The 24,726-nt window shown below is 33.3% G+C and overlaps 1 protein-coding gene across 3 annotated transcripts in view; it reads right to left on the minus strand.

Annotated features, from left to right (window-relative positions):
- Positions 1–24,726, minus strand: part of NELL2 (neural EGFL like 2) — a 298,065-nt gene that overhangs the window by 209,185 nt on the left and 64,154 nt on the right. For all 3 annotated transcript variants that reach the window (XM_011368178.1, XM_011368179.1, XM_011368180.1), the window contains 6 exons: positions 12,209–12,382; positions 12,022–12,118; positions 9,652–9,724; positions 9,399–9,481; positions 8,405–8,533; positions 6,841–6,943 (listed from right to left, as the gene is read on the minus strand). In XM_011368178.1, coding sequence (XP_011366480.1) covers positions 6,841–6,943; positions 8,405–8,533; positions 9,399–9,481; positions 9,652–9,724; positions 12,022–12,118; positions 12,209–12,382 — 659 coding nt within the window. The remainder of the gene's footprint in view (positions 1–6,840; positions 6,944–8,404; positions 8,534–9,398; positions 9,482–9,651; positions 9,725–12,021; positions 12,119–12,208; positions 12,383–24,726) is intronic.

The raw sequence follows: 24,726 nt of genomic DNA on the forward strand, positions 1-24,726 counted from the left end.
TTGATTTGCATTTCCCTAATAGCTAGCGATGTTGAGCATCTTTTCAAATATTTGTTGGCCATTTGTATGTCTTCTAGGGAGAGTGTCTGCTCAGCTTCTCTGCCCATTTTTTGATAGGATCAGTTGGTTTTCTGTTATTGTTATTGAGTCGTATGAGTTCTTTGTATATTTTGGATATTAGGCCATTATCGGAGGCATTGCTTGCAAATATATTTTCCCATTCAGATGGTTGTCTTTTTACCTTGTTGTTGGTTTCTTTTGCTGAGTAGAAGCTATTTAGTTTGATGCAGTCCCATTCATTTATTTTAGCTTTGACTTCTCTTGCCTTTGAGGTCAAATTCATAAAATCCTCTTTAAGTCTAAGGTCCTTGAGTTTAGTTCCTATATTTTCTTCTATGCTTTTTATTGTTTCAGTCTTATATTCAGGTCCTTCCTCCATTTTGAATTAATTTTGGTGTGTGGTGATAGACAACAGTCTAGTTTCATTCTTCTGCAGGTTGCTCTACAGTTTTCCCAGCACCATTTATTGAAGAGGCTTTCTTTTCTCTACTGTACGTTTTTGGCTTTTTTGTCGAAAATTATTTGCCCATATAAATATGGGTTTACTTCTGGATTCTCGATTCTGTTCCACTAGTCCATGTGTCTGTTTTGCTGCCAATACCATGCTGTTTTGATTACTGTTGCTTTATAGTATAATTTGAAGTCAGGCAGAGCGATGCCTCCAGCCTCATTCTTTTTTCTCAGGACAGCTTTGGCAATTCAGGGTCTTTTGTGCTTCCATACAAATCTGATGATTTTTTGTTCTATTTCTTTAAAAAAGGTCGATGGGATTTTGATGGAGATTGCATTAAATCTGTATAATGCATTATGTAATATGGTCACTTTAACTATGTTGATTCTTCCAATCCAAGAACACGAAATATCTTTCCATTTCTTTGTATCTTCTTCAATTTCTTTTAATAGGGTCTATAGTTTTCATTATATTGGTCCTTCACTTATTTCATTAAATTTATTCCTAGGTACTTTATTCTTTTTGTTGCAATTGCAAAAGGAATTATTTTTCCCACTTCTTTTTCTGACACTTCATTATTAGAGTATAGGAAAGCTATGGATTTTTGAACGTTGATTTTGTATCTAGAGACTTTACTGTATTTGCTTATTGTTTCTAGCAGCGTTCTTGTGGAGTCTTTAGGATTTTCTAGAGAATCAAGTCATCTGCAAATAGTGGCTGTTTGACTTCTTCATTTCCTATTTGGATGTCTTTTATACCTTTCTCTTGTCTGATTGCACTCGCTGGGACCTCCAATGTTATATTGAATAAGACTGGCAATAGTGGATGGCCACTATCTGATCTTGTTGGCTGAGGGCTTATCATAGATGGCCTTTATTATGTTAAGGTACTTTCCTTCTATACCAATTTTGTTAAGTATTTTGATCATAAATGGATGCTGTATCTTGTATAAGCAGTTGTTTGGGGATGGAAGGCTCTGTAACGTCAATTATGTCCAGTTGTCCTAATGTGTCATTAAAGGATATTATTTCGTTATTGATTTTTTGTTTGGATGATCTGTCCATATCTGATAATGGGGTATTTAGGTCCCTTACTATGATAGTGTTTTGATCTGTTTCTCCCTTTAGTTCTGTTAGTAATTGCTTTACATATTTAGGGGCTCCCTGATTGGGAGCATTATTACATATTTAGGGGCTCCCTGATTGGGAGATATTATGTCTTCTTGGTGCACTTTATCATTATAAAGTGTCCCTCAGTATCTTCCTTTACCTTTTTTACTTTGAAGTCTATTTCATCCGATATTAGTACCACTACTCTCGCTTTTCTCTGAATGCCATTTGCTTGAAATAACTGAAATATCATTTTCCACCCATTCACTTTGAGTCTATATTTGTCTTTGGAGCTGAGATGTGTCTCCTGGAGGCAGCATATGGTTGGGTTTTGTTTTTTGATCCATTCTGCAACTCTGTGCCCTTTTATTGGTGAGTTCAGTCAATTTTACATTTAGGGTGATTATTGGAATATGAGGTCTTCTTATATCCATTTTATCTTTTGTTTTCTGGTAGCTCAGTGTTTCCATTGCTTCCTTGTCCTTGTGTTTCTGTTTTCTTTATTTTGGTTGGCTTTTGTGAGTTTTCCCTCTGGTTCTTCTTGTTTTATGTTATATACTTCAGTTCTGAACCTTTGGTGTGTGGTTACCATTACGAATATGAAAAGGATAGTTATATATATACAGTTGTCCATTTCCTTCTGCACGTGACTTATCTCCATTCCCCATTGCAAATTTGGATCTTTGAACCCTCCCCTTTTCAGTCATTATTGTCTCAATTCGTCCCTATGTATGCTGAACGTTCATAACTATCATGCTATAGCGATTCTCTTCTTATTATTTAAGCTTATAATGCCCTGTTCTTAGTAAGGGTTGTACTCCTCTGCTCTTATTTGCCTGATAGTCACTTTACTCCTAAATATGTTTTTTTGTTGTTTTTTGTTGTTGTTGTTGTTGTTGTCATTTTGTTTTAGATGAGCTGGCTCCTTTCAGTATTTCCTGTAGTGCAGGCCTCGTAGTGGAGAATTCCCCCAATTTTTGTATGTCTGGAAAGGTCTTAATTTCTCCTTCATATCTAAAGGAGAGCTTAACTGGATACAGTATTCTAGGCTGGTAGTTCCTGTCACTTAATAGTTTAAATATTTGATTACATTCCTTTCTGGCTTGTAAGGTCTACGATGAGAATTCCGACAATAATCTAATGGGTTTTCCTTTATAAGTTACCATTTTCTTCTTCCTGGCTGCCCTGAGAATTCTGTCTTTGTCATTGGTTTTTTATAATTTTAATACAATGTGTCTTGGGGAAAGCCTTTTTGGGTTGAGGTAATTGGGTGTTCTGTTGACTTCTTGAATTCCAAGCTCCAGCTCATTCCTTAGATTTGGGAAATTCTCATCAACTATTTGTCTGAAAATGCTTTCTAGTCCCTGCTCCTTTTCCTCGCCTTCGATAATGCCCATTATTCTTATGTTTCCTCCCCTGATGATGTCAGCTAGTTCTTGCATTTCTCTTTCATTATTTTTCATTCTTCAGTTTCTCTCTTCTTCTTTCTAATTTATTTCTAAATTTCTGTCTTCGATATCACTGATTCTTTCCTCCATTTGGTTGACTCTATTTCCCAAGATTGCTATTTCATTTTTCAACTCTTGTGGTGTGTGTGTGTGTGTGTGAAAATAAATTCACTAAACACTTTTTTTAATTTCAGTGAGTTTCTGTGACTATTTCTTAAAACTTTAGTCAATTATTTTTTGATAATTGTTTTGTTTTTTTTTTAAACTGGGTTGATATTTTACATACTTTAACTCATTTGACCTCATCCTGATGCACAGTTAAAGTTACCCAAAATATTTATAGTTTACGTTTTCTAGAGCTATCTTTAATTTGTATCAGTCAGCTCTCTCTATTGGCTAATTGAGAGACTATGAATGGAATAGAGGATATGATGATGGTGGCTAAAAGAGGAGAAGATAGAGAGACAAAAACAAACCCTGCTTAATTGGCAACTTGACCTAGACTTAGCTAGGATTCCAAATGGCTTTGTATGGTAAACTTAGTTATCAGTCAATAAAAATGAATCACGAATTAATTGTAGCAGATGATTTTAAAGAAGGAAGTAGGCTCTCAAAGCACAGAACTTTTCAATGGAACTTCTCTGGGACTTCTAATCATATATTCTTGAAGAAATCACATAAACCCTCATTAAGAAGATGGAGGCAATGCCTACCTTACAGAGTTGTAAAGATCACATGAACAATAAAGTATGTGCCTTCTAACCTGTGGAAGTGATATGACTTTATTATAATTGTGATTACTATTACCTTAATAATTTGGCATTGACATTCCCGCCTTTGAATTTTATCCTGTCTCTGTTTAACTCTACCACAGTAGCTCAATGGTAAGGGCCAGGAAAGGTTAAGCCCATCCTCCCAACACTTTGTTTATGTAGATTCAAATAAAGAAAAATGACAGACTTGGTTCTCTCTGACTTCTTTCCCAGAAAAACAACCTTCTTTCTATTCATCAGTATTTATATTTGGATAAAGAGCTGGAACTGAAGTTACAGAGGGAAAATACAAAGCAGACTATAAAATAAGGCTGCTCAAATTTGCACAAACAACTCTCATGAAGCAAGCCTTAAAGTATTAAATAAAGAACACCAAAAAATGGCCACATGCACTTGCTTTGTTCCTTTCAATCTTGGCAAAATAATGTTCAGCAGTTAGGTTATGTGTTTTACCTTCCTAGGGCTTTAGAAGCAGTAAGTGATTAATCTCTTCAAATAGCTCTTGCTAAAGAATATCTTTTGTTAATTTAATGTTACTAAACAGGCTGTTGAGCAAAGGAGTTTCAATGACAGGATGAGTGCAGGGCATAAGAGGAAGGCTTATGTTTGTGTTTTAAAAAGTAAAAACCATAGAACTTAACTTATACTTAACTGAAATTAATTTCTCATAAGTTATAACAATGATAATACTGGGAAAATTAACATAGGAAAATAAGATTGTTTCCTTCCTCCCATATATAACAGTGAGACAGACACACAAACACACACACACACATACACACACACAAAGCTATTGTTTTTCTCACTTTGGGCATATATAAAAATCTGAACAATCTAAATAAATCAGTTGATGATTACTAAATTTATTTTAAATGTTATTTATATTTTATAAAATAAAAATTTGCAAAAAACTTTTAAGAAGCCCATTTCCCGAAATATTTTTAGTGACTGATTTTAAAATTGTACATGTGGACACATATTCCCAAATAAACTCTAACAATATTTACCATATAAACTAAATGCTTATTTCCCTTAGGAAAAAAAAAACTCTATGAGTATTTACTGAAAATATCTTGCTAGCTCTTGTAACATGATGAATTCATCAGAACTGGAAGTTTAAATACTTGAAATACAAATAAACATAGGCACAAATCCTCTATATTCCACAAAACCCGTATCACTGAATAAGACCAGAAACACAAAGTCGCTCTATCATTTTTAACCACATAAAATGAAAGACTCCAATGAATTATTTGGGCATTTTATCAATGATGTTGTGGTGTCCTCACTGATTACTTACTTGAAGGTTTCACAATTTCATACATGAAGCAAACACAGTCAATTTCCAATCATTAACACCAAAGTCTGCCAGAAGCACTTTGCATTAATGAATCTTAAAATATTTTACCATTTCAGTAAGTCTAACTGCATGCTGTTTGGAAGATTTCAAGCATAGTCCAATTTAGTAGGCAGCTTACTGTTGGTAACAGAGACAAATGGTAAAATCAGAACTGAAATTCAGTTCTGATTAATGCATCTATCATGATGATCTATTATTTCAATCAGCCTGTCTCTAATAAAATCGGCATCACTTCATGCAAATCTATCATATTCACAGGTAACAGAATAGAATTATTAGTAGAAATAAGTGTAAAAAAGTTAAAACAAAAAGTATGATTCCTGCTATTGTCCTATTATGAATATAACGCCCCACAGAGGGCCCTTCTTCCTCCTACCTCCAACCATCTGCAAAGAAAACTACAGAACATCACCATGAGCTTTTACTTAATAAGACAAGTTCAAGGAAAAACTCAGATTTCTCCTCACCAAAGAAATTAGCTAGTGAAATATATAAGAACAATTACATTCACTCCTTCCCGGTTCAGCCAAATCTACTTGACTAGGCTAATACACTTTCATGAAATGAATTGGCTTCAATGTAAACTCTAATAAAATTAAATACAAATGAGATCTTGAGGGAATTAAATCAATGAAGTACAAAACAGCTTCCTAGTTTTTCACTGATACTTGTCACTCTCATCAAGAGTAGAACATTGCACACTATGTAGGCAAGAATAAGGTACGGCAACGTCAATGGTACCACATAGCAGGGTAAACATAATAACCTTAGCAAAAGCAGCCATTCATTCTCTCCCTCTTTCCTCTCACTGTCCCTTCCCTTCCCTTCCCTTTCTCTCTGTCTTTGTATGTGTGTGAATGATTACATTGCACTTACAAAGCTTGTATATGCACTTATATACCTATATATTCTACAAACTTTATAACTCAGTTTTCTTATGTTATTATTCATTTGTAAAAAAAGAAAAAAAATAGCTGAATTTTAAATGCTCCTTTTGATAAGAATTTAAGGGCAGTCTTTTAAAGTATAAATAACACAAATGCAATGCTTTATGTTATTGAATGAATGATACAGAACTCATTCAGGATATCTACAAATTCAAAGAGCATTTCCTGACATGAACTGCATAGCTGCTAAAAGGCAGGGCAGCTTCCTCACTCAGTGGTGTGAGCCTCTTTTTATGAATAAAAAGGCCATGGCCTTGTCCACACTGGATAATCCTATAACAATGTGAATTTCTGTGGTTTGGGCCAATGGAGTTAGTGTGTCATCTGTTAAGTCACTTGTATCATTGATTTCCTTGGTTTTCATAGCTGAGAGTGGACCATTCTTGACCTATTTGGAAGGTATTTATATCAAGAAGTGTAATGAGAGAAATGCCTTCCACTAAGTTTTTTACACATCTTTCTATTATTGTCATTGTACAGAATAGATTCTCCAAGAAAAAAAATTCTTGCTAGAATAAAGTAGAACATTTTTAAATTAAAAATAACTGATCAACCAAAATAAAGAAGGTATTCTTCCTATTTCCATCACTTCTAGAAGCTTTTTAGCCTTCCCAGATTAAACCAGTGAAGGGTGGCTATTAACACAAGGCTTTATTGCCAAAGAAAGTATTCATCATAAAAGTTATGCTCACATTTGCATTCTTTACAGCACCTGCCATCCACGTATGCAAGAGCCGACTTAAGTGGGCAGTCAGGATTCGGGCAGATCAGAGTTTCACACTGGATGGTTCCATTCTGAGAAGAAAACAATATTTAAAGAATTTCCAAGTTATAGTTTGGTAGTCTTCAAGTATTTTTAAATGTTTCTTAAATTTCAATCTCTTCACATAAAAGGTTATAAATACCTCTATTCTCTTTGGTTATTATACAATAGAACTCATAATACAGAGACCCACAGTAATACAAATTGGGTCATAACATGTCCAGCAACTAATGGTAACTGAGCCAGAGTTCTCAGTTTGTTTAGTAAGATGGATGAGGACATGAGTGGAGGGAAAAGGCACACAGTGAAGGAAAATAGCAGGCAATGGGTAAGTCTGGGGCACGCACGTCTCCCCAGATTACTCACAAAATTAGCACCAACAAACCAAGAGATTTACGGAATAGCTACTGCCATTCTGGAAACCCAGTCTTAGGACTCAGAATCTTCCCAGGGATATTTAAGATGGGACAGGCTACCACCACAAGAGGTGCCAAGTTGCAGACAGAAAGGCAAGGAATTTGTTTTCTGACAGTCATCCAGAACTCCTAGATTGCTCGCTGCTTTTTTAGTCATTTTATCGACCTCACTATACCTCTCGTATTTTACTCAGTTGGACTGTTGACCTCCATTTAACAAATTGAGAAGGCTTTACTGTATTTATAAAATGCTATAATTTTGGTAGAAATGTAATGCATTCCTGAATAGAAAACCATATATGGGTGCACACACACACATGTGCACACATACTTAATTTCAGAACTACCTTTAACTTTTTTACATCTATGGTATTCTGCTTTGAATAAAGTTGATGAACTTGGGAAAAAAATTTTTTAAAGACTAATTCACATAGACTTCTAATTTCTTTCCAGTCGACCCATTTTAATAAATTCATGTGGAATTTAAAAGTTTAAAACCAGTCATGAATGTTTCTTCGAAATTGAACATATATTTTTTAAATCATAATGTACTAAATATCCTATTTTATTAGTGAGCAATTAGAGAAATCAGTATTCATTGAAACTATAATTTGTATTCCACTATCTTAGTAAACTTAAAGATTAACTTATTTATTTAAACTCCATTATATGTTTATATGAACCAATATGGTCACATTATTGTATGCTGTCTTTAATTTAGCTTTATTAAAATACATTAATAAACACATGAGGTGAAAGCTCCTGGAAATGTTGAGGATAACAGAATAGAGTCCTTTGGGAATCACCTTACTAACTCAATTGAAATTGCTAACTTCATGTGTGTACCAATAAACTTAACTTTTATAGTATTCCTAAACCATAATCGTCTTTATAGGCTAGAAAGTGTCTTTAATAATGCAACACACGGTTCTTTAGATTTGACCAGTTTGCTAGAACTTTAAGGTTGTGTCTTGAGGAAATGGGTCTTGAAATTTTCAGGATTACATTATTTTAATAAATTTTTAAAGAATCAGGGTATCTGAGTTTCCTTAGTCTGAACTCCAGTGGAAACCATACCAGGCATGTGCAGTTCTTACAGCCGTCTGTCCAGGACTCAAATTCTCGGTAGGTGGTTCCCTTCATGGTGCAAGTCCTTTCACAATAGCACTGATCCAATCTATTCATCTTCTGTTCAGCTCGAGACAGCTGTGGCACAAAGGAAGGGATTCCTATTATTCACCATTCCAGCAATGCAGAAATGCAAAACACTCCAGTAGGCATCTGATTTTTTTTTTTTTTTTTTTTTAGTGTATAGCAGTCATGATGGCTGTGCCCATCAGTTATTTGTTATAAAAATATTTAAGCCTTTAATTAAAAAGATTTTTTTCCTCTTTCTTTTTATAAATTTGCTCCCTGCCTTTGGGGGAAAAAAAAACATAATTTAGAAGATAGAAATGAAGGCTAAGTCAAAATAGATTCACCCACAAATAGAGAAGCACTTTCCATTTTTAAAAATGTTTAATTTCATGAATGTTTACTGAAGTGAAAACATAAATTTTAGAATTTGTATTGTGTCAGAAACAAATCATTCATGTACATCACACCTTTCAAGTTATCAGTAACAACTATGCAAAATGACGTCTGATGAAATTATAGGTAAATTTGATATATGATGCTTAAGACAGTAAATTATCCTATAACTGTAACAGTAGTAGAAAGCATTTGTGAGACCATTTCCTTGACATAATCCTAGTGTCCATATTTTTACAATATCCTCATGTCTCCTTCTTTATAAAGAAAAACACAAAGTAAATACTAAATTAAACAATAAAGCCTGTTGTAGTAAGCTGTGTAAAAACCAGGTAATCTGTGTCATTCCTGATTTACTGTCATCTGTTACACAGATGGTCAGGGTTTGAATATGTGTAAGCCCTTTCCTTAGGCAAGGATTTAGATTTAGATTTAGCCCTAGCAAAGAGTATGGTATAAGAATCAAAGGTGAACCCCTGTGGTTATATAAGAACCTCAAGAATTTTTGAGCTATTCACGCTTATTTCTAAGTAGCTTTTACCTTGGCTGATGTTTTCGCTAAAATGTCCTGCAGCTCCATAATTTTTTGCACGAGTCCATGGAAGTCATTGCAAGTTGGACAGGCTGAAATTACAAACACTACATTGGTCAAGTTGCATTTACAAGGGCTTCAACCTGGTTAAGTCTATGCTGACAACTCATATAGGTGAACTCCAATTTCAAACTGACATTCTGGACAAAATTAAGCAAGAAGCACACTTTTCATCACATAGTGCAGAAACTAATGGACTTACTGCGATTAAGATCTGGGCACTGAGCAATAAATCCTTGGGGCATGACAAGCAATTGCACATCTTGCATTATACCCTGTGTGAAAAATAAATTAAAAAAAGTACTTTCATTTACCTAAATTATGTTCAACAGTCAAATTCATGAAGGAAAACGTTGCAGGATAGACTCACCCAAATCTATTAGTAAAATCTTTTTGAATGCATTGCTTTAACTTCAAACCAAAGGGAAAGAAATACATGAAGCAAAATAGATGATTACCCATGTACTCTCTTATTCATAATATTTTTTAAATCTTAAGATTAAATGTCAAGATATAATTAAGAGGCAATAGTCATGTTGTTTTGAAAAGTTATTTTTAGTTAGCCACTGAAGTAAGGCTTGAAAATGACCTTTAAAACTCAACCTGAAAATCACTGTTGGTTTCAGCAACAGTGAAACTGATAACAATTTTAAATTAACTGCAATCGTCAAAAGAATAGAATAGAAAAACTGAATCATAAAAGCAATGCTTATTTGATCATTTCTCATTTTTCAGCTGAATCTTTTAAAACTAATTTCTCAACTCAAAAAAGACAACAGATTTATTAAACAGCTGCACAAGACTTAGTGATCAGTCCTTAGGAAATATAGAAAGTTGAGCATTAATTTTTTTTAAATGCCAGCTGGAAATAACCCATTTTACACAGAAGTCTGCATTACATGTGTATAGGCAAAATTTACACACATCCTTAGTCATTAAGATATAATTAGCTGCTAGCTTATGGGGCTCTTAAAGCAAAGGCCAAATGGTAACTCAAAAATGACCTCCTCAGACACACTCCAGCTGTTCCTTTCATCCACCACTCTTCTCTCTTCCTTCATCTTTTATATATTTTCTTTAATTAATATTTCACTTTATCTCTTTGAAAAATGTAAACAGAATATTTAATGACAGGGGTGACAGAACCAATATATTATCAAGACAATTTTAAATGTACCGACAAAGATTAACCAAATACAGGCCTGTATATCTTCTATATGTTTAACCTGATTAATAGTGTGGTACAAAAAGTGTGCCAATGTGAATTATAGATATTTTAGTATACCTAATGGTAACCTCTGGATCTGCTCTTTGCTGAGGTTTAGATTAAGGAGGCAACTTGTATACATACTCCCATCCCTTAGAAGCAGCAACATGTGCACTGCACAACTCTAGTGGGTACCATTCACAACCTTCAATAAAAAGTATGATACCTAGAGTAGAACCCATAATTGATGTGTAAAAAGGATTCTGAGGCCATATCTGGACTCCATAGAAAAGACTGTAATAATTAAATGGAGAAGAGACTTAGCACTCACGGCACAAATTTGCCATCCCTTACATGGGAAAAGAACATTGATTTTTCAGGATTTGCAACAATGGGATCAATTCCCCATGACTAGTTTTGGAGAACCTACTTAACCTCTATGAGCAGATTTATGTATATTTAAAAGAGGAAAAAAAGACCCGGCATCAGGGCCAGCAAGAGTAGGATAGAATTACATATTCAAAGCACCTGGTTTCCAGATAACAGACAACGTTTAAGTAAGTTTTAAAAACACCTTTCTAGGATTATAAATCTTGCTTAGAATGAAATTTTAAAGTTACTGGTACCTACCCAACCTAAATATCCATAAATTGGACACATCACCCACCTATCATTCTCTTATTTAACAACCATTTGCCAGGCTACTTGTGTATTGTAGGCACTGTCATAGTCACTGAGGAAAAATGATTACACTATGGGATTGAAGTCAAGCAATTTTCTGGACTTTATTTCTTCAGCCTTTAAATACAGAGAGTTAAGTGGGATGTATTTTAGATCTTCTACAATGATGAAATTCTATGGAGTGAATTATATCTGCTTTCTAGTTTTGATAGATTTGTGCAAATATATGTATTCCTTTCTCATTTTATAGAGTACAAGAGATCACTAATAATGAATATTGAAAAGCTTTCAATCACCTATGATTAACATCCCTGTGATAGTATCATCAAAGGTTATATTTCAGTAGTGGAGAGTTCATTCCTATACTAACATTTTAGACTTTGATTACTTTAAATGCCTAATTTCAAGAATGATACGTTAACTGCCCTGATTGCAGCCTTGTAATCATCTCTGTAATGTCTAAAGAGCAAACTCATTAGGGATAAAAAAGAGTAAGTAGTGTTGGCTGGCTAAATAAAACACCAGTGTGAAAAACAAAAATAGAAATAAACATAAATAAGAAAAAAAAAACTATACAAATCAAATTATTTTGTTTCACACAATAAAAAGTGAAATATACTTTTCCAAACTCATGAGAAAGCATTTATATTTACACTTTATACTCAGACTTTAGTCAAAAGATACCTTAAAATATCCATGTGCATTATTTCTCTGTCCCAGCCAAAATGTTGTGCCCAGAGGCAAGTCTGTGGAGGGCTTTTCCACCACTCTTTCATATATTCTGCAGAAAGAGAAATATCAGATAAGTAATATGAGTTACAAGTCAGTCCTTAGAATACTTTATTTCTTGAACTGAGAACATTTCACTTACTTATTGCAGTCAATGTATAAAATCAAATGGGAGGCACTGATGGCTAAGGAGAGTTTGTGCCACTTGTCATCAGCCAAAATGTAAGGAAACACTTCTGTGTGAGGGTGGTGACTGCCTGAGCGGTAATGCAGTCTGACTTCATTCCGATGGCCACTGCTTTCTAGTTCCAGGTATCTGCACAGAGAAGAGCCATATGGGACCCATTGAAAATAAAGTTCAAAAATGACTGATATAACCTCCATCTCCAGAAAAATGGAGTAGATATGCTTTCTCTATTCTTCTCACTAAATACAACTAGACATTATATTATAAAACATAAGAAGAGTCTGAAAGATGGAGAAAAGAAAGAAAACCAGCAAAGACCTCAGGACCCGAAGAGTAACACAGTGATGAGTTTCCTAGGTTTTCTTTTTGCCTCATATATCCAGACTTGCAGCTGAAGAAGCTAGCAACCTGGAAATATCAACAAATGCAGACCAAAATAAAAGCCCCAACAAAAGCCTGCTCTTTCTAGCCAAAGTACCAACAAAGGGGAAGACTAGCGAGACAAAAACTTATAGAGAATAACCACTCTATTCCAGTCAAACACCAGAGAAAAAAACTGTGGCCCCATCTTCAACCATTCCAGCAAAGGCTAGGTGGGGAAGACTAGATTTCCATCCTCTTGAGAAAAATGATATACCCCACACTTCCACTAGGGCAGTGAAAGGGGAGGATGAGTAGAGAGTCAAGATTTTTACCCAGCTGGCTAGTAATAAGGCCCCCCATGGCATCAGTGGAGACGCCATGAACAAGAGCTTGGTCTTCCACCTTTATCTGGCAATAAAAATGCACACTTTCCCCTTCCCCACTGGGATGGTGTCAGAGGAAGCATAGTAGGGGTTCAGGGCTTTCACAATCACCAAGCAGTAATCAGACCATCCCTACCACTATGTCAGTAAAGACCACATAGGAAGGTGAATCTTCCACTCCCCCACCCAGAGGGAAATGAAATAACCAGTACAGACACTTTGTGAGGAATGGGAAGGTAGCTGAAAGTAGGGTTTTATTTATTTTAATTGGTAACAAATACTACACATGTTTGCATGCTGCTAGGAATAATCTGTAGAAGAAGAAAATTAGCCATAACTAAATGAAAGAAGGAATTATAATACTACAGAAACCATAAAGTAAGACATAGATTAACTATAGTTACATAAAATTTTAAATTTTCTCAACAGAAAAAAAAATGTTATAAATAAAATTAAATAACAAATGACATTGTGTAAGGCAAAATTAAACATATGATAAATCAGAAGTTAACAGCCATAATTTATGAAGAGCAACTGCAAATCAATAAGAAGAAGCAACTTAATGGATTCACCAATCAGATTAACAATAATCAAAATGATTAATAATATCCAGTGTCAATTAGAATATGGAGAAATTAGCACTCTGATACACTATTTGTGGCAAAATAAACTGACAGGGACTTCTTAAAAGGCAGTTCAGTAAATCTATCAATAGAATAAATATGCATATTCTTTAAATCAGCAATACCAAACCTAAAAATCTATCTTGCAAAATAGCAGCACAAAATTAGCAATGACATACGCAGAAAGTTCTGACTGCAGATTTATTTAAAATAGTGAAAATCTGATAATATACCAATTATCCACTCATAGAAGAATTACAATACATCCACATTCAGGAACACTATGCCACTCTGCAAAAGAATGAGGTTCTGACATAAAATAATGCTATAGTTTACTGCTAAGTATCTCTACAGAATCTCATTTTGCTTGATAAAACTCTGTGTGTGAGCGTACACATGCATGCAGGTGTGTGTTTAGAGAAAAAAAGATCAAGAAGAACACATGTCGAATGTTAACAGTAGTTACCTCAGAGGAGTACAATTAGGGAGAAAGGCTGTGATGAATCTTTCATACACTTTCATATCCTTGAATTTCTTCATTAATTATGCATTACTTCTTTCATGTAATATAGTAAAAATTACATTTTAAGAATAAAAAATAAATATAAATCATGTTTAGAAGTTATTGAGAATATAATGCGAACTTGTTTAGATTTTTATCCAGAAACCACCAACCAGGGAATCCTTTCTATGTTATTATTTGATAACAAGTTTTCATGATTTAATCAATTTGGCTACTGAATTCTGTGATAGAGAGGTATTTCATTTTTTAAAAAGTAAATCAGCAAACACACTGACCCATTGCTACATGCTTGTCAGTTCTTAATACATCAAGGCAATAACCCTATTATTGCTGTCCTCCTGTAGATATTACTGGAAATGGCACCTGTATTAAATTCCTGAACTTGAGGTACTAAAGCAGCTTTAATAACAATGAGATTGACACTACGCCCAACGAACAAGAACAACCTTTCAGAAGTTAAATATTTGATCAAAAGTTACATTTTCATTAGCATCATTCATTTGAGTTTTTAAAAATGAAATAGATATATAATATACAAAAATATTAGTAAAGAGAAAAATTAATTATGTAAAACTGTTAGAAGTGTGTCTGGGACATTCATTTATTCAATAAATATTAACTCATTAAAATAAGGTAAAACAGATTGAAAGGAGTTGATCCGTACATTAAAAACCAGTCACTATTAAGATGTGCAAATTTGTATGAAGACATGAAATCACAAGAAAGTATTTCTATCACATAATTATAAGTTAAAAAGTATCTGTAAATAAACACTGGGCCCATTTTAATGAAGCCATTTTCTAGTAACAGTCATATTCATTTCTGAAACTCCACTGTTGCTCACTGGTGACATCTCATTGGGAGGAAAGCCTTGACATTGGTTAATAAAATTATATACGTTTCAAGTGTACCATTCAATAATACATCATATGTACATTGCATTGTGTTTTCACCACTCAAATTCAAATCTCCTTCTGTCACCATGTATTTGATTCCCTTTACTCTTATCTACTTCCCTCCAACTCCTTTTCCCTCTGGTAACCACTAAACAGACACTCTTCCTTGAGACTCAGAACCTTGATGGAGCACAGCAAGGAAGGGAGGGAAAGGGAACTGCACTGTGCCAGGGGCAGCAACATCCATCAGTTATATTAAAGTTGCTTTGCATCCTGCTTGCTGGTCCACCAGGGCACCTTTGGCTATTGCCTATTCCAAATGCTGGTGCCTCAGGCTCCCATCAGTTCTGTAAGCTGTCTTCCCCAACCACTACCTGCAAAGTAACCTTACAACTAAGAACACTTACTGATTCATTACCATTGTGACCATGGGGAAAATGTGTAATCGGAATAAAATGTATCAACATTTTTTTAAAGTGATTGTTTGAGTGATGGAACTATGAGTGATTTTTAACCTTTTTATTGTATTTATTTTTCCTTTTATCTTTTTTTCATTTTTTTTTCAGTTCTCACTGACCTTTTTTTAAATTTTATTTTATTATTAGTTTCAAGTATACAGTACATTGGTTAGACATTTATATTGTTCCTTTTATCTTTAATGAGTATTTACTATCTTATTTAAAAATCACATTTTAAATCCCAAGAAGATAATTTGATAATTTCTCACAACTGAACATATGTCTCCCTGATTTGTTATTCATAACTTTGAGGGGTAACTAAAATCAGAAATAAAGTTAACTCTTTATAATAATTTATAGCCTTGTTACACAAATATCTTTTGCATTGGCAGAAGTATAAACTAACTTAAGATTAAGTTTCAGAGAAGGAGGCAACAGTGGTAAGACAACATTCATTTCAACAACTTCCTTCACAACTCAAGATTAAAGGATAAAAATGAGGTTATGTTTCATCTGACAGAAAGGTTTCACACAACATGAAATGAGAATTTTTCTGCTGCCTTAAATAAAAACTTAAATAGAAAAAAAGATCAGATCATCTCAGTACATTAAACCACAAGCCAGCTGTAAATTGGCCACTTGAAGAAAAACCACATGCACATCTATGTCAAAAATATCATTACTGTAGTTCTTGGATGGCACGATTGCAAAGAAGTTATATGCGCAGGCTGCGGAATTGGAAACCCAGCTCACTACCTATGACCCAACCTCTCATGCCTCAGTTTCCTTATCTATAAAACAAGAATTCAGTGTGATAATTCATATATAGTAGGTGTCTGAAACATAGTAAGAACCCAATAAATGGTAACGATTTGTATTATTTGTCAATAATCTCAGTTAGGCATCATTTATAAAGTCCAGCTTCTTATTACCAATTCTGTGAATAAGAAGCAATTTGAATACATTTTTAAGTGAAAGAATTAGTTGACAGCACTGGTATTATAGGGGCTCTAGGACAGCCAATGAAATATGAAAAGTAAAGTCCTGTGGTAGGGCCAAAATTACTGTGTTAGGTGGACTTATTCATTTGTTACAGAAAATTAACTTTCACTTTGTCATTTCTAGTGATTCCCTCAGATATTAAGGGAGATGGGAGAGTGGGAAGAAAAAAGTGTATTTTTTGGCATCCCTCATTAGAACCATGTTGATTCTATTTTTGTTAAATGTTGTTGTTTGTTTTTAAATAGTATTTGATCATCAGCAAAGCAGTACAATATAGCAATTTAAGAGGCCTCAGAGTCTTAACCCTGTCTCTATAGGTTACTAACCTGGCAAGTTAAAAATCTTCTCCAAGCCTCAGTTTCCTCCCCTATTAAATAGGAGTAATAAAAGTTGTAACCATATATGATCATTTTAAGAATTCAATGAATGAGAGATGTCAGAGCTTGCACTTTGCACCGTTGCTGATAAAGAGTAAGCACTCCACACATGCCACAATTACGATTTATACTTCCTATGACATATTTATGTATGCAATTTAAACCAGCGAATTTTCAGGGTGGATTTTAATTGGAACAAGCATGAATCTCAAGCAGAAAGTAATTTAAATGAAAATCTACTCAAATAATACTTGAATCTCATCTATGAAATTCTCATCAATTGGTCACCTAGTTTGTTTGAATACACCCAGTGACCAACAATTCATGACTTCCTGAGGCCATTTAATTTTTATAAAACAAAGACTTTCTTTATATTCAAGCATAAAAAGTTTTTAAAAAAAAAAAAAACTATGATTTATTAGTTCATTTAGTCCAGCAAATAATTACTATGAGCACTGAGGATGTGACAATGAACAAGGCCAAATAACACGGAAGATTAGAGATGCCCATTAATAAATACATTATTAAGTGAAAATCAAGCTTTAGCCATTTTAAAATTAATAATAATACTATTATAAAAGTCTTGCTGCAAGAAGAGAAATGTAGCTAGATCAGTGAGGATAACAAAACTTCTTCATTAATAATATAGCTAGGAGCCAAATTCTATCACTGAGGGAAAAGATCAGTAGTAAATGGAATTAATTCGTGATTAAAGCCCTGAAATACAACATGATGGCTTGAAAAACATCTCATCTTATTACTCTACATATCTGAGTTTACAATAAAATTAAAAGGAAAAATGGTCACTCATGAAATGGAGATAGTTTATTACTATTAATGATAAGGTTAGTAAGACATAAACAAATTCTAAAAAACAACATTTTGAGCTATGATCTTAGAAGGGAGGAGGATTTAATGGTACTGTGTGTATTTTAGAATTATCAATTTGAGGAAGGTCTTATACAAGGATTGAGAAAAAACAGATATGATAAAGCACTGATAATAAGTGGATAGTCTACAGCACAAGGGTACCATGAGAGTTAAGGAGTTGAAATAAAGGGTAGTATCTCCCAGTACCTCAACTTAGACCGAAAATTAGAAAAAGACTAGAGAGAAGGGTTCAAAGAAGTGACAGTCTCTATTTAATCAAGAATGAATGCAAGGGCACATTATCATTGAGGAAAACCCAGTAGGGTATATGGACTACTTTGATAATCTGGAAATGATAATCTAAATGTAGAAAATGTGGCTGACAGATTTTACAAGGGGTTCACAGATGTCACGAAGTCCATTCGTGGACTCCAAGCTAAATATACCTGCCTTATAGAAAAAATAAGCAGAAAGAGTGAAGGCTTATGGCTACTTGTCAAAGAGTTGACGACTTGGTTTATAAACAGATATATGCATAAATATATATAATTTTCTGACAAAATAATAGGTTATAATTAGAAAAAATTTAGAAAATACACAAAAGCATGAGGGAGGAAAATAAGATCACTAAGAGTCTTGCTGGCAAGAGATGAACAATATTAACTTTTTGCAGTTTTTTTCACTCAACCATGCACTGTGATCAACTTTCCATGTCATTACAAGTAAAGCCAAATCCTCTTAATGGTTGCATGGTATTCTGTAGTATAGCTGTGCCACAATGTAGTATCCAACTTCCTATTATTAGTTCCAGTTTTCCATTCTTAATAAAAATGCTTCAATACACATTTCTTTGTGCATATGAGCAATTATCTTCTTGGACTAAAAAATAATAGGAATAAAATTGCTGGTTCAAATGGCACATACATTTCAATGACATTGTATTTACTCATTCATTTACTCATTTATTCATCCAACACATTTTTTTTTTAATGTCTACTTTATTCTAGACTCTTTTCTAGGTGCTTGGAATAAGAAGTGAACTAAAGATATAAAAATATCAGTCCTCATTGAATTTATGTTAAAATAATTAAGTAAAATATATAAAATAAATAGGTTACATGGTGATAAAATCTATGAAGAAAATTAAAGTAGGTATAGAGGATAAGGAATATAGCAAAGTGATATTAAAAAAAAAAGTTCTCCCTTAAAAAAGAGAAAGTCTCAATGAAAAAGTGACATCTATGCTGTCACAAATGGCATTATTTCATTTTTTTCTTATGGCTGAGTAATATTCATTGTATATATGTACCACATCTTCTTTATCCAACCATCTATCAAAGGACACCAGTTGTTTCCATGTCTTGGCCACCATGAATAACCCTGCTACGAACATTGGGGTGCATAAATCTTTACAGATAAGTCTTTTCAAATTTTCTGGGTAAATACCCAGAAGAGGGATTGCTGGGTCATATGGTAACTCTATTCTTAATTTTCTGAAAAACCTCCATATTGTTTTCCATAGTGGCTGTATATTCCCACCAGCAGTGTATAAGGTTTCCTTTTTCCCCACAACCTCTCCAACACTTGTTATTATTTGTCCTGTTGATAGCCATTCTAACAGGTGTGAGGTGGTATCTCGTTGAGGTTTTAATTTGCATTTCACTAGTAGCTAATTAAGATAAGCATCTTTTCATATGACCATTGGCCATTTGTATGTCTCCTTGGGAGAAGTGTATGTTCAGGCCATCACATGAATGGATCTTGAGATTATCATGCTAGGTGAAATCAGTCAGATAGAAAAAGCTGAAAACCATATGATTTCACTTATATGTGGAATATAAAAAAAAAAAGCAACAAACAAACGGAGATTCACGGACATGGACAACAGTTTAGTGGTTACCAGAAGGAAGGGCAGGGGGAAGGAGGGGAGGTAAATAAGAGTAAAGGGGGTCAAATACATGGTGAGAGAAGAATTTAATTTTGGGTGGTGAACACACAATACAATATATATGTGTGTGTGTGTGTGTGTATGACGTATTATTAAACTATACACTTAAAACCTATATCATTTTATTAACTTATGTCACCCCGATAAATTTAATTTAAAAAAAAAGATAGCTGCACCATGTAGGTGGAAGCATATACAAAAGAAAGAGAGGGAGAGAATGAGGGGGGAGGAGAGGGGGAAGAGAGAGAGAGAGAGAAAGGAAGAAAGAGTGCCATCTAGTGAAACCCTGAAGGAGAGCAATGACCCTGAGGCAAGGGCCTGCTGGCAAATTCAAGGAATATCAACAATATGATCAACTTGACTACAATGTCAGAAATAGACTGTATAGAGGGTGAAAGGTCACAAGAGCTAAAGCAAGGAGATGAGTTTGAGGGCTATGGCTAGGGGTGGCTTGGACTAGGGAAGGTGGTAAAAAGGCTCCGAATCTAGAACATGATTTGCAGGGAGCAATAAAGATTATTTTAGAATTAAACGTGCAGTATGAATAAAACAGAATCAAAAAATACTTCAACGTTTTTAGCCCAAGCAACTAGAAGAAAGAAACTGCCATTTAGTGAGATGGAAAAAAAAAACAAAGGAAGAGCAAGTATGAGGAAAAGAATGACGACTTTGATTTCCGACATGCACAGTTTGATTTTCCAATTAAACATCCCAGTGAAGATACAGGTAGATTGTTGGATATACAAGTCTGGAGTCCAAGGACAAAAAAACAAGATAAGAGAAAAAAATTAGGAAGTCATTATTTCATAGAGATGAGATTTAAAGCCTTTAGACATGATGAGATTACCTACAAAGTAAGTGGCTTTAGAGAAAAAGTTTGAGCATCAAGCCCTAAAACAAATGCCAGGAGACTGAGGAGTAAAAGCAGAAAAGTGCAGGCTGTGAAAGCCAAGCAAAGAACTGTTTGGAAGGAAGGAACAATCAAGTCCAATGGCATGAGGTCTCAGAACTGAAATATGGATTTAGCAACATGGACATTAGTGGTGCCCTTGACAAGTGCTTTTTCAGTGAAGGGGAGAGAATCAAAGCTTCATAGGAGCGGGTTCAACAAAGTGAGAGGAGAACTGGAGATAAAAAGAAACAGGAGCAATACCTAAACAGGGAAGTGGGGTCAACAGAGGGTTTTAGGTTTTGGTTTTTGATTTTTTTTGAGACTATAAATATTATAACATATTTGTATGATGAAGGAAATATCCAATAGAGAGGGGACAAAGTAATAATGCAAAAAAAAGAAGAAGAAATTCCTGGAGCAATATCCTTGAGAGGGGATGCAATTTAGTATTACTGGAGCGGCTGTTCTGTTAGGGTCATGGATACTATGCCTAAGTAAAAGGAGAGAAAGAAGAGAAAATGTATCAGCAAAGACACAATGTGCTAGTATGAGTGCTGGGAATAGCTGTGGAAGCTCTCTTCTGATAGCTTTTAGGACACAAGGTGATCTGCTAATTAAGAATAAGAAAGGAGGTGTTCCAAGTGTAAGGAAAGAGGAGAGGCATAAAATAGTCATCTAGCAGAATGAAAGAATGGACTAGGAAAATATGGCAGCATTAAGGGCACATTTAAGGTAAGTAATCATGCACGTATAAATTAAGATCGGTCAGCATGGTTCTGTGTTCTTCTACAGCCAAGTTCAACTGCAAAAGTACAATCGAGGCAGAGAGCTGGAGTTAACAAGGTTTTGGTTTTGCCAAGCAAGTACTAAAATAAGACAGGACAAGGGAGATGACCATCTCTACAGTAGAGAGATTCTAAAGATGGACTGGGATTTAAACTGAAAAGGACAAAAGTGAGTACATGGTTGGCAAGAGTAATTCTACTATCTAGAATTAGCAGATAGTAGATTATATGCAAATATAGGAAATCATGTTGCCAAATTATCACTAGAATTATTATATAATAAGAATATAACAGATGACTCATTTACTGACACATTTAATCAATTATGGATATCACTGCTTTTCCATAAAATATGTGCATACATACACACACACACATGTGTATATATATTCCTATACCCACACATCTTATTAAAAGCCTCATAATAATCATAATATAGCTCTTCAGTTATTCTTGTAGGCTTGTTATTGGAAAACTTTAACAACTGCAAATATTTAGTTTAGAATACTTATATTCATAAAAATTTATTTTAAAAGCCTTACTTGACCTGGTATTTTTTAAATACACTTCAGGAGTTCATTTGTTACTATTTTAATAAGAATGTTAGCATCTCTATTCATACATGGATTGTCTTATAATGTGTGTGTGTGTGTGTGTGTGTGTGTGTGTGTGTGTGTGTTCCACCCTCAAGTTTTGGAATCAGGATTAAGACAGCCTTGAGAAGTGAACTGAGAAGATTTCCTTTTCTTTTCCACACACTGGAACAAATTACATAGCCTAAGTATTCTCTGTTCCTTAAAGGTCTGAAAAACTCACATTAAAAAAATAATAATATAGTCAGAGTCTGATGACTTCAGGGTGAAAAAATGAAAGGATCTAATTCTTTGACAAATTTTTCTAATCCCTCTGTTATTACTAGTAATTAGGTTTTCTATACTATTCTTGATTTGATGTTCTAATTTGTGTTTTCATAGAATATCATTCATTATATCCAAATGTAATCTATCAGCAAAAAATTTGTATGTTACTATTATTTTATATATTCTAATCTCTATATTTCTATATGTATATGTGCATTAAGTCACATTGATGAATTGTTTTATCTTTATCCTATAATTATATTTTTTTGTCTATTATATCTATCAAGTTCTAACAGAGTTTTACTAAATCTCTCACTACAATTCCAGTTTTCCATATTTCTTTTTATGTCTAATCCTTTTTTACTTATATTTTGGTCCCATATTGCTTTTCTTAAGTATTTCTAGAGAATAAAATGTTTTCAATATAAAATAACCCTAGTTGACACTTAATAAATTTTATCTTGAATTAGTCGTCTGATATTAATATTGCCATTCCTACTTTCTTTTTACCTTGCTTCACTTCTTTCTTCCCTTTATTTAAATTCTCCTTTTTTTTAGTGTGATCCTCGTAAGTAATTTAAACTTAAATTATATCTTTTTGTTTCTATGTAAGAGTGCTTATCTTTTAACAGGAAAACCAAATCTCTTGCAAAGATAGTTGACATATTTGCCTTATTCTTACAATAGCAGCTTATGCTTTCTCATTTTTATATCCTGATTTCTTTCCTTTTATTTTGCAGTGTTGGTCAAGTTTCTTTTTTCCACTAGCTTCAAGAATGTAAGCAAATCCATAAACACCTCCAGAGCAATGCCAGAAATTTATGATATATTTGTATTTTTCCTTTGCTTCCATGTTCCATATTTTGTTCAAATAATCCTGAATATTATACTTACACCATATATATGTTATATTTTTAAAATTATTTCTTTAAATTTCTCACAATAGAAAGGTTAGTCTAATGTCAACTGCATTGTCATGCCCAGAAACAATTAAGTTAAAAATCAGTAATAAAAAAATGAGAGAATCCTGAAACGTTTTAAAATTTAGCAATAAACTTTTAAATAATCCATGGGTCAAAAAAATCAAAATAAAATTAGAAAATATTTTCGGTAAAATTATAATTTAAAAAAATAATAGAGCATCAAAAATCGATGCATATAAAGCTAGGTTAAGGGAAATTAATAGACATACATGTATAATTAGAAAAATAAGGATGAAAATCAAATATTTAAGCATTCATCCATCCATCTCAGGAATATGGAGAAACACAAATTAAATCTAAATAAAGTAGAAAAAAGGAGTAATAAATATGCAGGGATATAACAATGAAAAAGAAATCAGTGATTTTTTTTAAAAGGCTAAACAAGTGGTCTTTCAAATGATTGATAAAATTGACAATACCCTAACAGGACTGATCAAGAAAAAAGACAGAGATTACCAATATCAAGAGTGAAAAGAGGGATATCAGTATAGATTCTATAGGTACTGAAAAAAAAAATTGGAAGATATTATAAAAAAAACTCTGTTCCAATAAACTTGAAACTTTATTTAAAATGGGCAATTCCCTGAAAACTGTACAACTCCTTGAAAATTATACAGGAATAAATAGAAAATCTGAATAATTCACATTCCTTGAAAAATGCACAACTCTTAGAAAAGTAATGAACATAACAATAAATAGAAAATCTGAATAATTCCTATATGTATTTAAAATTTATATTTTATTTATTGTATCTCTATATTGTTTTCGCATTTAAATACGTAATTAAAGCCTTCTCATAAACACATTTCCTGTCTCAGATGGACAGAACAGTCAATTCTTTTAAATACTTAAGGAAAAAGTAACAATGATCTTTCACAAATTCTTCCAGAAATTAACGAAAAAGAGAGTATATCCTAATACATTTTATGGGGCCAAAGCCTGACAAAGACATTATAAGAAGGTAAATTACAAACCAACTTATTTCATATGAATAAATGTAAAAGGTCTAAATAAATATTAGCAAATATAATCTAGTGATATATAAAAAGGGCAATACATCATAACCAAGTGGAATTTATATCAGAAATTTATGGACATTTTAAAATTACTTGATGTAATTCACTACAAATTAGCAAAATAAAAGAGAAAATTAAATGATTAGCAATTGCAGAAAATGGATTTGATGAAATTCAACATTTATTCATTTTTTAAAATTCTGAATAAAAGTGAGATTCCTTTACATGAGATGAATTAAAAAATACAAATAAACAAAAATAATAAAAACAACTATGCAAACATCATACTTAATGGTGGACTATCAAAAGTTTTCCCCCTGATATTAGGAAGAAAAAAATGTCAGCCAGCACTTTTATTCCATATTGAATTGTAGGGTCTAGTCAGTGCAATAAGATAGAAAAAGCATTATAGGTATGAGAATTGGAAAGAAAGATATATCACTGTTATTATTGGTAGTCAATATTATCATGAATAATAAATTAATTAATTAATA

This window comes from Pteropus vampyrus, unplaced genomic scaffold (assembly GCF_000151845.1).
Source record: "Pteropus vampyrus isolate Shadow unplaced genomic scaffold, Pvam_2.0 Scaffold140, whole genome shotgun sequence".
NCBI classification, from domain to species: Eukaryota; Metazoa; Chordata; class Mammalia; order Chiroptera; family Pteropodidae; genus Pteropus; species Pteropus vampyrus.